The sequence below is a fragment of the Zophobas morio genome, unplaced genomic scaffold (assembly GCF_036711695.1).
Source record: "Zophobas morio isolate AGI-343-1 ecotype UQ-CSIRO unplaced genomic scaffold, CSIRO_AGI_Zmor_V1 ptg000011l, whole genome shotgun sequence".
Taxonomy (NCBI): domain Eukaryota; kingdom Metazoa; phylum Arthropoda; class Insecta; order Coleoptera; family Tenebrionidae; genus Zophobas; species Zophobas morio.
Window position 1 is genome coordinate 16,480,517 of NW_026972116.1, and position 14,053 is coordinate 16,494,569.

The 14,053-nt window shown below is 42.7% G+C and overlaps 2 protein-coding genes across 2 annotated transcripts in view; one reads left to right on the top strand and one right to left on the bottom strand.

Annotated features, from left to right (window-relative positions):
- Positions 1–3,788, top strand: LOC135127051 (mitochondrial proton/calcium exchanger protein-like). Its single transcript, XM_064053352.1, has 3 exons — positions 1–265; positions 334–1,101; positions 2,037–3,788. The coding sequence occupies exons 1-3, from the start codon at positions 211–213 to the stop codon at positions 3,509–3,511; spliced, it is 2,298 nt and encodes a 765-aa protein (XP_063909422.1). The 5' UTR covers positions 1–210; the 3' UTR covers positions 3,512–3,788.
- Positions 3,789–5,685: 1,897 nt separating this feature from the next.
- LOC135127052 (lysine-specific demethylase 3A) overlaps positions 5,686–14,053 on the bottom strand; it is a 290,069-nt gene continuing 281,701 nt past the window's right edge. Inside the window, exons 10-15 of the mRNA XM_064053353.1 lie at positions 13,336–13,497; positions 10,673–13,279; positions 10,470–10,620; positions 8,831–8,961; positions 7,937–8,776; positions 5,686–7,709 (exon numbers count right to left, since the gene is read on the bottom strand). Coding sequence (XP_063909423.1) covers positions 6,564–7,709; positions 7,937–8,776; positions 8,831–8,961; positions 10,470–10,620; positions 10,673–13,279; positions 13,336–13,497 — 5,037 coding nt within the window. The 3' untranslated portion in view covers positions 5,686–6,563. The remainder of the gene's footprint in view (positions 7,710–7,936; positions 8,777–8,830; positions 8,962–10,469; positions 10,621–10,672; positions 13,280–13,335; positions 13,498–14,053) is intronic.

Sequence of the window (14,053 nt, forward strand, 5' to 3'; positions counted from 1 at the left end):
CGTCATTCGATGATGTCATTTTTTTTCTATTCGATACTTTACGTCTTGGAAAATTTTTATGTGACGATATCTGTTCATAGGTAAAGAACTGAAAAACACAAGCAACAGTAAATGATAACCATACAAACTGCAATTCATGGCTTTTAAGAATAAATAGGAACGGAATTAAAGCAAACCAAAAGTTAAAACCCACAAAGTAAAAAATACACAATGCACGTTTTCCTCCGGCCGCACACTGCAAAGGGATCCTACAGTCTTGTCAGAGGCAAGTAGTCATTGGAATATCATTAAATCCATCCCATTATGTAACATTGTCAATCAATTTGATTTTAGGGGTTTATGATGCAAACACCACTGCAAAGTGTGTGTGTGTCGGGAGTGATCGAATACGCAAACATAATTTTAAAGAACCAAGACGACACATTTCTACAAGTAATGCAAATTTGATCAAGAGATTTGAACAAGAACCATGGAGTATACCACTACTCCGTGCCCCTAGTAGATTCAATTTTCAAACACACCCTAGGAATTTTTCAATATCTGCTATTTATTTCGAGAAGGAGCCGCTAAAACCGTCATCTAAAGTTGAAGTGACAGTACAAGAACTAAAAAAGCAAAAGGAAACTTCTCCCACTGAACTAGCACCAAAACCTGTCGTTAAAAAAAGTATAAAACAAAAAATTATTGATGAGCTGATCCATTATTATCATGGATTTCGGTTACTTTTCATTGACGTGAAAATCTCCACAGTCTTGGTATGGCGAGTTCTGAATGGAAAAACGTTGTCAAGGAGAGAGTACCGTCTATTAAGAAGAACAGTGGGTGACATGTTTCGGCTTGTACCATTTTCAGTTTTTATTATCGTACCATTCATGGAATTGTTACTACCAGTGTTCATAAAACTCTTCCCTGGGATGTTACCATCAACTTTCCAGACTATAAAGGAGCGGGAAGATAAAATTAAACAAAATCTGAAGGTCAAATTGGAAATGGCAAAGTTCCTCCAAGAAACCCTGGATGATATGGCCCCCCAACATAAGGACCATAACTCAGCTCGCGCCAAAGAATTTTCAGAATGGTTCCACAAAATTCGAACATCAGGTATTTCCTTGCGTATCCTAACCTCAAAGTTGATCATGCCTAATCATCGCTTATAATTTTGCTTCCTATTGCGTAATAATCAGATTTTGTCAGTCAAGGCCTTTTACGTAAAAGGAGTGTTTTTTAGTTTTATTAAAAATAAAATAAGATTATTTCCTCATGTGATAGCAATACATGCCATGTGATTAAGTGTTATCACTTATCACGATTGTGCATGACTATGAGTGTAAAATTTTGCTAATATCTAAGTTTATCTAAATATCTTGTGACATGAACTTTGCCCTTCAGACAGGACATCTAGACTGTTGCCTTCTCAACAGATAATAATTTTAATGAGTCGGGAAGCGTATTTATTGATTAAAATTAAAATTTTAGGATAAGAAAATTGTATTTAAAAAATTTCTTTAAATTGACATTGCGTTAAGCTGCCTTTAGAGTTGTAGTAAACGTATGTGCATGCGTCAAGGTCAAGTTCAAAGTAATATCTAACCTTTGCATATCCGTACATTCCCGAATGTGTACGAACACGACACGTATACAGCCGAGAGTGGAATAAGGACGAGTTTCGCTTGTTTTTCCTTTGTTTATGTATGTAACAAACAAACAAGCATCGTGTGTCATCTAATAATAAAAGGTCTTTAATAATATTGATATACTTTAACATATTATATAACTGCAGTCCAACATAATTAATTTATAATGGCAAACATAGTTCGTTGTAAGTTTGTCATGGTAAGTAAACATAACAGCAATATAACTGTGTGAAATGTACCGACCTTACACTTTTGTTATATAGTTGTTATAATTTATAGAGAAGGTTATCATATATTCATATGTCATATACATATGTATTTAATGCCAAAATGCGTAAAATTGGATATATATTTTAATTTTTTTAAAGCTGTACTGTTGTGACCACAATTTCTTTATTTCAGGCGAGCAGGTATCAAACGAAGAAATAATGAAATTTTCGAAGCTCTTCGAAGACGAAATAACCCTCGACTCTCTTTCAAGAAGCCAGTTGATTGCCTTGTGCCGTGTCCTCGAAGTCCAAACACTGGGCACCAATAACTTCCTGCGCTTTCAGTTACGAATGAAATTGCGTTCGTTGGCAGCCGATGACAAAATGATACAAAAAGAAGGCGTCGATACCCTCACTCTAGGAGAAGTCCAACAAGCTTGTCGAGTGCGCGGAATGAGAGCTTACGGTGTCTCCGAAGAGCGACTTAGGTCACAATTAAACCAATGGCTCGACTTGAGCTTAAACGAAAGAGTGCCACCATCACTCTTGCTGTTGTCAAGAGCGCTGATGTTGCCTGAAACGATTCCGACCAGCGATAAGCTCAAAGCTACGATTTCGGCTCTTCCTGAAACGGTCATCACGTCAACGAAGGCCGCAATCGGAGAGAAAGAAGGCAAAATTGACAATAAAGTTCAACTGGAAGTGTTAAAGGAAGAAGAGCGCAAAGTCAAGGAAGAGAGGAAAGAACGAAGAGAAGAGAAGAAGCAGCTCGAGTTGGAGAAAGAGAAGGAGAAGGAGAAGGAATTGCTCATCGACAAAGCACCTGTGATCTCGGCTACTTCGACACCGATCCTTGAGGACACCGCCACGAGGATAAGTGTGGAGAAGCTGGAGAAGGTTGAAAAGAAGGAAGAGCCTTTGAGGTCGAAAGATTTCGAAATGCTCGAAGACGCGATCGAGTCGGTCGCCCAAAAGAAGAAGATCATGCTCGAGAAGAGCGAGATACAAGAATTGAAAGAACAGATGGCGGATTACAGGGAAGACGTGGAGGATTTCAACAAAGCGGTTGCCGAGCAGCCTAGACCTGAGATAAAAGAGAGCAAGGCGGCGCAGAGGCTGTTCAAGAGCGTGAATAGGATGATCGGCAAGTTGGATAACGTTTTGGTCGATTTAGAGAAGAAGGAGGAACAGCTCAAGAAAGATTTGGAAGTTGAAGCAACTGATAAACAGAAGACGCAAGAGGAATTGTTAAAGATCGATGATATTATAGCCGCGATCAGAAACATCAGAGGCGTTTCGGATGAATCCAGAATCGACCAGATCGTCAAAGTATTGAAGAAGATAGATGACGACCACGACGGGTCGATCAAGGTTGAAGACGTGTTACGAGTAGTTGAAATTATCGGCAAAGAAAATGTTAATTTGAGTGATAAACAGATGGATGAGTTGATGGAGTTGTTGGATAAGGAGGAAATTTTGGAGGTGGAGGATAAAATAGAAAAGGCCTTGCAAAAGGATAAAGACACTAAAATTGATGTGAAGAAAGAAGAAACGGTTAAGACCGCCGACACGCAAAAAACAAAATTTGAGGCGAAGTCGACGATAATCGCACCACCTGTTAACAGTATTGACAAACCTAAACCATCAGATAGTTCCAAAATGCTTTAGTTAATTCAAGTTTTGTAATAGGCAATTTTTGTTACCAGTTTTCTTTAAATTATTTTAATATACCTCTTTACTTATACAATAGTACTGGTGTAAACGAAATAAACTATTTAATTAACGACTCAGATTTGAATAATCGCAATCGCGTACTTTTATAACTTGCGCACCAGTGAAAGGACTCGTTCAACGTACGTACTACGAAGAATTATTTAAAAAATGTACAACGTTTGTAAATAATGTTTTGGGAAACGTTAATAATAAAGCACGTAAAACCCTGTAATTTTTTTTTTTTTTAATAATTGAACTGTTTTCTAGCTGAGATTACATTAAACAAAGTATGCGACGACTTCGTAAAAACAGGAAGTACCAACATATTTTAGTTGTCTATGGCGAAAATACGTAATTTGCTTGCTGGAAATGGCTCAAATGGCGTGATTTTTGTGATTCTAGGCAACTATATAAATATTCAAGGTCGCCGAAGTGTGAAAAAAAAAGAAAAACTACTTATGTAACGCATTGAAATTTCCCAGATGTATATATTTCAAATTCTTCGAACACTATTTTAATGTTAGGAACCACATTAGCTCCCACATTTCCAAAAATAGCGACTAAACTTTGGACCGTGCTCCTAACGTGTGCTTCACGTGTTCACTTCGAAATTAAAACGTACTTCCTTTAATTTTTGCGGTTTATATAAGACGCAAAATAAAAGCGATGAAGTTTTCGATCCATCTTCGGTGAGGGTTTCTATCATGAATTAGCTTTTTTAATAATATGAAGCTTCTACAAATTATTCGTATGTTGTGCCGCTTGTTTGTGATGAGGGCGGAACTATAAATAGCAACAAAAATTCAAATGCCACAATTATGTAATTAATGCCAACCATTAATAATTCTAGGTTTGTGACTAGGACTTTAATTTATATTATAAATTTTTGTAACTAGATCGTTCATTACTAAAGAACGGATTTATACGCACAAACACTTGTCACAATATGCGCATATATGGACAAAATTTCTTTGAAATATGTAGATTTTTTTTTTGCGGCGTTTAACCAAATACCTACCCCATCGGGCAATAACGGGTTCAGGTAGCAGTGGAGTAATTGGCCATTTTTCTCCAAGTATATTTTTGTACCCATAGAGACTTAACAATTTTTTTTTTTCCATTACTTAGGTATTAACGAATTTACTGTTGGAAATTGTTGCCTAATTTCCTTACCAACTTTGTTTAACCCGTGCGCCAAAAATGTAACGTGATTCAAATTAGGATACTTTAAGTTGTTGACTGGTCTTAACCACATTTATGCGTGTCAGAACATCAGGAAGAAAAGGGTTGCTGCCCCAGTGGGAATCCAACCACACCTCACCCGCTTGCCGGGCTAGTGCCTTGACCACTAGACTACAGAGCGGCTCATCTTTCTTCGATTAGCAATCTATTATTGTGATACCACAGTTTTTTTTTGTTTGCATGCAATTAAATAAGATTTACTAGACCCTCTATCACTTAGCAATATAACGGCCGCAAGCATTAGAAGTTTCGTCCACCACAAAATATATTAAATGTTTTTTTTACAATTTCTTTAATACTGAAAGTTGTTTTATTGTAAATATCGGCTGCATAATTTTTTCTCACATACTTTCGTCTGGTACAACATTTTTACAATAATTTTTCAAAAAACGTTTTTCAACTTTTTAATGGGGAGGATGTTGGCATCGCTTTACCTAAATCTGAATTACATACTTGCTGTTTATTTTTCTTTGAATTTGCGACAAGAGACTTTTTTATTTCAATTCAAAAACAAGTTGAAACAGTCGTATTAAAAAATACGCAATATAAATAAGAAAAAAAACACATCGTTTTCCCACATGCTTTGCACACAACATTTTCCAAGTTCAGGACAATCTTTTACCTATGAATTTATTAAATTTGTTTTCATTTTATGCATTTTCCACAAAATTTCCAATTTCAAAGAGATGTTCTTAGATTTTCGCCACACGGAAATCGTAACGAATTGATTTACACCAATAATAATTTAAAAAATGATAAATAATAAGATATGTTGTACATCACTCAGCCGTCTGTTAATTAGCACTGACGATTTCCATCACGTTTGACCTTCATCGGCTTTGATCAGCAAAGTTGGAAATTAGGGTTTAGGAGAAATGAAGTCAAGATTAATAAACATTTTCTTATTCAAACCTATGATCTTACATAATATACATAGTACAAAAAAAATCATGCCTCTGTTAGAGGCAAAGGAAACATATTCGTTACTGTACAAAAGTCTATTCTACTGTACAATCAATGACTGCAAAAGCAAAATAAATTATAATAATCTTTTACATCATATTGAAACAATTTACATATAGGACATTATAAAAATGAACATTTAAAATAAAATTTACATATTCAAAACCGTTCAGATTTTGATACCTACAGTAAGAAGTTAAGTGGGATAATTGTTATCATCGTTGTAAACACAAAATCGAGATCATTTGGTTCAGCTTTGCCTAAAATAATCGTAATTGGCACTTTGAATGAAATAGCACTTTTTTATAAAATTTTGTTTTTTTTTTCAAATCGATTTTAACACTTGAAAAGATGCGGCAATTATGAATCACTAATAAGTAACTATTCTGAACATTACAAACCCACAAAGAATACTGAATAGCGAGTTTTGAAAAAGTTTTGGTAGTTAAAAATACCTTTTTTTATCAACAGGCACAGTATACAAGTGACAAAAATAACCACTGGTACTTTGAAACAACATTGATATATAGTCCCTGGGGACGCCAAGTAGTCAACAAGTGAGTGTAATAGGCTAATTACAACCGGTGACTCTCGAGCCACTAGTCACTACTAACAGGAAGATAAACCGTGCATATTCAGCATTTCATCCAACTAAAGTCAATGTACATGTATGTACACAGAACAGCTCACGTGCATAGGGCATCGTTTATACACAGAAAAATGTGCCAACTGAAACACATTTCATATCACACAAGAAGTAATTTACAAGATTCGCGAATCATAAGCGTCTACTATCACAAGTTCAGGCGGTTTCGGACGCGTCCATCGCCGGACTCCGCTGTCCCTCGGCGCCACCGCCGTTCCGCTCCGACGTCTCCTCCTTTTTGCACAAGTGCCTGTTCAACACCGCACTGATACACGAGAGCGCGTCCTTGACCGCGTGATAGATAATGTTCTTAATCTGCAACTTGTCCTCATGGTTCGTGTGCGTGTCCGACAGGTCGCGGAACTCCTGCGTCAAATGGAAACAATGCGAAACGTTCTCCGGCGACACAAAGTCCTCGGCCACCTTGATGCAGTTGTGTAGGTTGCGCACCTGGTGCGGCGCGCCCGCCGGAATGAACACGGCGTCGCCCAGACACTGCACGATCGCGTACCCCTCGACGCCGTACTCCTTGTACAAGCGCTCGCGCAGCGGCCCGTCGAGGTAGCAACTCTGATCGTGGATGGGGTCGTGGTGCGGCTCCAGCCGCCCCCCCTTCTCCACCACCACCTTGTTCAGCAGGTCGCGGATCTTGTCGGCGTCGCGCGCGTTGTAGATGTGCCACAGCGCGCCCGGCAGCTCGCCCTTGTCCCGCACGCGCCGCCGCGTCAGGATGTCGCAGCCCGCCTCGTCGATGGCGCGGAAAGCCTCCTTGATGTGCTCGTCGGTGTCGCCGTCCTTCGGGATACCCACGTACACCATCACGTTGACGGCGTCGGAGATGTCGAGGTGCAGGTTGGTCGTGCCCTTGGACGGGTGCAGCGCCGACCCGTACGCGTTGTACATCTTCGGGCCCAGGTCGGGCCGCACGAAGCAGTCGGGCAGGCGGCTGGCGAGGTTCAGCCTCCCGGTCCGGTGGGTGTACTCGGACAGCGGCAGCACCTTCATCAGGTCGCTGAAGCGGCTAGGAAGCATCTCGGCGAAGTCCTCGCCCGGTGGCCAGTCTTTTAGTTTGAGCAGCATGGGGTTGCCCCGGTCGTCCTTCAGACGCTTGGAGAAGTGGTCGAAGCCCTCCCAGAACTTACGCATCGGTTGGTTAGGAACCAGGTTACCGGTCATACAGTTAATTAGGTCGTTCTTCTCGTCGCCGAAATCGCGAGCGAAGGAATCGGGGTTCCAGAGGTCCTTGGTCAGGTTCCGCGTCACGTCGGAGACGATCACGGGCTGGCCCCGCTTCCACTGATCCTGAAACAACAACAAACACCTCAATCTCTTCTAATCCCACGAGACTGAATCATACTGATTTTACGCTCACTTTTTTGGATTTGACAGTTAAGTTGTTATTAATTTTTTAATCAATTTTAGTATATAAATGCTAGCCATGCCCCATCAAATTGGTGTATTTGTTCTACCTTCAAATTCCCCAAATAAAATCTGTACAATGACGCGATTTTTGTTAATTAGAAACTGACCTGGAATATCTTGTAGTTTTCCTTATGCTGGGAATCGCTCAGTCTTAACAATTTTCCATCACACAGCCAACTGTGGGGGACGTCCGGGTACAGCATCTTGCTCTCCGTCAGCGTCATTATCCTGATGGGCAGCGGCGCGCGTCCCTTCGCCTGCCAATTATACCTCCTCAAGAAATGTTTAAGTTCGGGCTTGACATCCGCCGTAACTTCTGTGACTTTAGGAACGCTGTCTTCGATAACGCTCGATATAACTTCGTCCAAAGTGTCAATTTTCGCGTTTAATTTCTTGTTGTTCTTTTGAGTGGAAACGGGCGACCCCGCCCTACTCCCGTTGGGTTTATGCGACGGCCTAATCAGCAACTCCCGCAAAGTCGAGAAACTTCCCTCATCCGAGTCGCTCGTGCTGTTATCGTCGTTTTTCTTGTCCTCGTTAGATAACGCCACGTCGGCCAACCAAGACAAAGGCGAAGTTTTCTCATCCTTGACTACAACCCCGTTGGGTGCGCTTTTACCGTCGTTCTCCTCTTTGATTTCCTTCTTGATGCCGTTAACTTTGCTCTCCATCAGGATTTTCTTGACTATTTCTTTGTAATGGAGATTGTTGGGTTTCTGGACGACTTCTTTACTCGCGGGACAGGCGCAGTATTGTTCGATGTTCCACAATTCGCGCATTTCGTGGACCATTTTGCCGAGCTGAGAAAGGGAATCTCCGGCGATGATCTGAGTCAGCATCAACTTCTCTTGTTCGTGAGCCTGTCTATTCGTACACAAAAGCCACGAGTATTCGTCACGATCTTTGCCAGGTTCGCCCCAAACTTTTATAGAGCCGTTCTTGCGACTCTGTAAAGGAGACGGAGTTGGAAGAATGCACGATATCGGGTTGATGGAACTTACCTTGTAGCAATCAAGGCATACGACGAAACCGCACTTGCCGCACGCCCAATGGAAATTGAAGAGGGTGGTTTCGCAGACATCGCACATCTCACGCACTCCTTGCACGACACGTTTCCACGCTACTGTTTTATCTGCAAAGGGAAAGCAACTTATTGATTAAACTCCCTCAAATCATGACTAAAAATACTGTCTATTAAAACGATTCTGGTATCGATGGTGGCTCCGGAAATTCTTCTGTTCATTAACGATGTTAATATTGAGTAGTTGCATGCAAACTTGAGTTTATATCCAGACATTGAAGTTCAAGAAAAAGTGCTCATAACTCGTTAGTGATGTTAACAAAGGGAAGTCAAGAGGAAGGTCTTCAGCAACAAATTAAATCTCGCAGCTGTGTAATTTGTCCCACTTTTAAATAACACTCTTACTGGGGCAAGGTATATAGAAGAAATGTTGCAAACGTCGATTCAATTCGATGATGAAAAACTTCAGCTTGGTTATTTCCAACAAGATGGAGCCACAGTACATACTGAATTTTTTAGAAGAATTTTATACCAGTCGAATAATTTCCCAAAGATGTTATCCTGCATATCCTCCATGCTCTCCAAACTTAACAACATTAGTTTCTCCAGTGCCTTATTTTCAGCAGCACTAATAATTTAGAAGATCTCCAACAAGTAATGACAAGTGAAGTTATATTTAAAACAAAATGGTAGGATTTTCAGCAGCAAACTTATAAAATGGGAAACATTTTATTCAAATCTAATTTACATAATTATGTTACCGATTATAGAGTTGAATGATGGGGGATGACTAGCATATCGATTGCAAAAAGCTCGCAACCCAGTTTGTTTTTATTTCAAAGTCGCCCTTGATACCAGAATAATTTAAAGACACGTTCTATACGCCAATCACTTGCTGCCAGGCAATTGTAAAGGTACATCAAGTTGGCTTTGAAATTTCGTGATTTGTGCCGCCTCGTTGCAATGATTGATTACAAGTTGTCATCTGTCACAAATGTCAATCACTAGAAACTTTCTTAAAACTTTTCTTCAGTGTCTGTTGTTGATAAATAGGCAACCAATAATTCAGTTCAATCTCAAAGAAACAGCAAATTCGTAATAAAAACGCTACCAAAACCAACTTGATTTACGTCATTTTATTATAAATCACCTTGATAAACGTGACATTACACTTACGGTTTTTAAATATGAAAACGACTAAGGTCAGTTCATAACAAACGCCGAACAAAGGTTAGACTTAAAGAATCGTTAAATTGTTGCATAATAAAATAACCTTAACGAAGTTTAAAATATCTATTTAAAAACAAATCTGTAAAATTTAGCATTTGAATTCATCTATAAAGCGTGCTTTCGTCCGTGTTCCGTGTTACAATCCATTAAAGATGAAACTGACCTATCATATATTGACCTTGAGCCAACCACATAATTACTTAAATATTTAATACATATTGAACTTACAAGAATTTATTCAATGAAATACCAAACAGGAATTTCTAATGACTTTTTTTCTTCAATGAAGTGACTTTTATCAACAACCATTAAATAATCAGTAATCACACAAACAAAAGAGTCAAACCAAAGTTAAACTCTTTTAAAACATTGATCAAATTAGAACTCACCATCTGAAACGTATTCCGCGTGTGCCTCTTTCTCTTGCACAAATAGATCACAGAAATGGTCCCCGACTTGTTTCAAGATAAACCTGGACGTTTCCAGATCCAGGTCGGACGGTGGCGTTTCGGGGTTGGGCAGCCACAATTTCAAATCATCCTAGAAACCACCAATTACCCTCAAAACTCAACTCGCTCTCCCACCTACTTACTTCTAAGGCGTCTTTATGAGGGTCCGAGAAGCCAGCAATGGCCAGTTGTCCGTTCTTCGTGTACCTCAACCTCCTGAACGCGTAGAACCGGCAGAAGATGTTGGGCATATTTTTCGACCTCTGGTTCGGCGTCCATCTGCACTCTCTGCACTTGGCCAGCTTGGGCGCCACTTCGAAACACGGTCCATCTTGCAAGAAACTCTCGCCAGTCTTTTTCAGTTGCCCCACTGGAGGCTTGCGAAAGGGGTCGCGCTGGGGCACCGTCTCATCCTTGGACTTTTTGATGCGCGGCTCCTCGCCTTTATCGTTTTTTGACGACTTGGGTCTTCGTCCTCGCTTTCGCGGCTCTTTGCTCACCGAGTTGGATTTTTTCCCGGGAGCTAGGGTGGTGCTCGCCCCCGAGTCCGAGTCCTTCTCACTACCACTTTCCTTCTCACTGTCTGAACCACTCTCACTCACCACCACCGACTGGCTTCCGGGCTTGCGTTTCTTCTCTTCGGAGGTTTTCTTCGAAGAGCTGCCGCCTTTTTTCCGTTTCACTTTCGGCGGCTTGCGCTTGGGCGGCGACTTGCGGCCGCGGTCCTGGTCGGAGCTCGAGGAATCGTCGCCTTTGGCAGAGTCGTTCGGGTGTCCATTCAGAGTTTCTTTGTTGGGCGTCTTGCGATTGTTTGGCTTGTTGGAAAAATGCTTCGTTTTGCTGATGCTGTTGACGGCCATCGACCCGATGGAGTGGATCGAGTGGATGGGGTTCTCTTTGTTGTTCGACGCCATGCTGATTATGGGCAGAGTGACGCAACTGCCGGATCCAGTGACGCCGGTGTTGTCCTCGACGTCTTCGCCCGTGTGCCGCTGCAACCACGCTTTTTTCAGGTGTCTCACTGGGTAAGTGCTCGACTTCGTGGGCCCTGGACTGTTGGATTTCTCGGAGTCGACACAGCTAGGCGGGATCGTTAATTTGACAGGTGTGTTCGGCGCTTCTGTTTCCGACTGAGTCGAGGGAGGGTTCGGCGCCGGGCTACTGCTCAACTGCACACTGGTTTGCGTCGATTCGACGCTAGATGGCCGCACCGGATTCTCCGCACTCACAGCTGTCACACAAACGTCAGCTAAGCTGTCGGTGTTGGGGCTGCTTGAAGTTAACGAAGGGGTCCGATACGCGGCCGTGTTCACTACAGTCGTTATCGTGGCGGCGGCACTCACAATCAGGGGGCTCGGTTCACTGACACGTGCCAACTGGGGCTGCGCAGCCCCCACATAAATCGGCAAGGGCTGCTGCGGGGCCTCAATCCTCCGCTTCTTCGTCTCCAAGCACACGGGGCTCCCCGACGACACCGGCGTGGCCTTGCGCTTCGGCGAAACCGCGGGCTCGTACTTATTCGAAGACACCCCCAAATCCAGAGGCTGCGTCTGCACCGAAGGAGCCCCAGGCAAGCTTTGCACCGAGACGGTAACACCGGGCATGTACTGAGGATGAGATCTGGTGACGGCGAGCGGCGCGGACGCCGCCGTCGGCGGTGAGGTACCATGGTGCTGCACGGACGCTTTAACCGACAACCCCCCGGGGACGGACCCCACGGCGTACCTGTCATAGCGAGGGTCGGACGGCGTGATCCGGCTGTGAGCGGGGGGCGGCGGACAAGTCATCGTCGGCGTGGTCTGTGGATGCGGCGGATGGTACTGCGACACCTGCTGGTAAGGACTGGGCGAGACGGACGACGACAGCGGCGGCTTCGCAGTCAACTGAATGGGAGCGGCGGACTCGTGGCGAGTCACCGGAACTCCTGCCACGATTCCGGCTGACGGCTTCCCGTAGATGTGATGGGGGGCCGGGCTGCTCACTTTCGGCTTCGAGTTCGAAGTGTTGGTTGAAGACAGCGAGTACGCGGAAGTCGTGCTGGACAAAAACGCGTAGTTGCTCTTGCCCGTCGTCGGGTAAACCATGGCTTGTGAGTCGGAGGTGGTTCTGTAGCGCAGTTCGGGAGATGGGTGTTGTTGGGCGTGGGGATGGTGAGGGGACTGTCTCTGGTGGTGCGGACTGGGCAACTGGTTGCTTTGGCGGTGGTGTGCCGACTTGCCCAGATTCTGTGGTTCTAAATTGTGGTGCGGACTGGGAGCGTGGGAAAGGTGATGGGGAGATTGCGTGGGACTCCTGTATTCGTATAGATTGCTCTTTGGCTGACCAGTGGGCAAGTGGTACGTACTCAACATGTCTGATCTCATTTTCGGGCTAGGCGAGTGCGCCATCGACACTCTTGGTTCCAAGTGGTGCGTATTTTTCCCCGTGTCGTGTTTAACGATAACCGAACTCTTCATTTCGCTCATGAGCGGCGGGGGGTTTGGTAATACGTCTCGACTATCGATGGGTGTGCCACTCTTCGTTACGACTAAAGACGGCTGGGAAGATTTATGATGTTCGGGTTTACTCTTTGGTTCGTGTGTGAAATACGGCTGATACATGGGATAACCGAATACGTTGATGTCGCCCTTTGGTAACGCCGATGAATGCATGGTCGGCACTTTCTCCGAAGATTTACTCGTCGGTACGCGACTGTGTGCCGGAGGTGGGGGATATTCCGTTTTTGAAGGTACACTTGGAGGACGTTGACTCTGCAACAAGTCGGGAAATAAATCGATACGAAATTTACGTGCTTTTGTTGACTTACTGTTGTCGTGTAGTACGTTCTGTGATCTCGGTCTGATCTCACAGTCAGATGTCGGGCATCACCTCGCTGGTGAATTTCTTGTTCTACGCGTTTTCTTTCTTCGTCGGAGCTGGTCGGTCGCTGGGAAGGTCTACCGCTACTGATCGGGTTCCACTGCTCCCTCTGCAAGTGTTATGTAAATAGTATTTAATTAAGCAGTTAGTTAATTACTAATTAAATACTAGAATTTTCCAACATAAATGTGATTATCATTACTTATAATAATTTTGACATTTAGAACAATCTCTTTTAAATCTCTGTTAGATGTATATACAATCTATTTTCCGAAATATTGACAATATGGTCTTGTTTCTTAATAAAATATAACTTTTACCGAAAATTGGACCATCTTAACTTTGGGTCAACTTATTAGAGTAAGGAGATTGCGAAGTGTCAAAAATAGGGTCGGGACTTCGGTTCGAAAGCCATCATCGGTTTTCGTGTTTCTAAGTTGATAATTTCAACTTATATTTCTATGGTCACTAATAAGTCTAACCTGAACTCCGGGATCAGCAAAGATCTAGCTGACTCTGATTATTTAGTGCGGGAACACATTCAATTCATTTTGGTTTAGAAAGCAAAGTACCTTAAAAATTATTTTAATAATTGTTTCTTCGAAACATTAGCATTCATGGAGTTACAAAATTTGTTAAATGAGACACCTACAAAAAGTTTCAGT

Coding starts and splice junctions, on each gene's coding strand:
- LOC135127051 (XM_064053352.1), top strand. CDS start 211: ATGCACGTTTTCCTCCGGCCGCACACTGCAAAGGGATCCTACAGTCTT. Junction 266..333: donor ATCCTACAGTCTTGTCAGAG/GCAAGTAGTCAT, acceptor ATTTGATTTTAG/GGGTTTATGATGCAAACACC. Junction 1,102..2,036: donor CCACAAAATTCGAACATCAG/GTATTTCCTTGC, acceptor TCTTTATTTCAG/GCGAGCAGGTATCAAACGAA.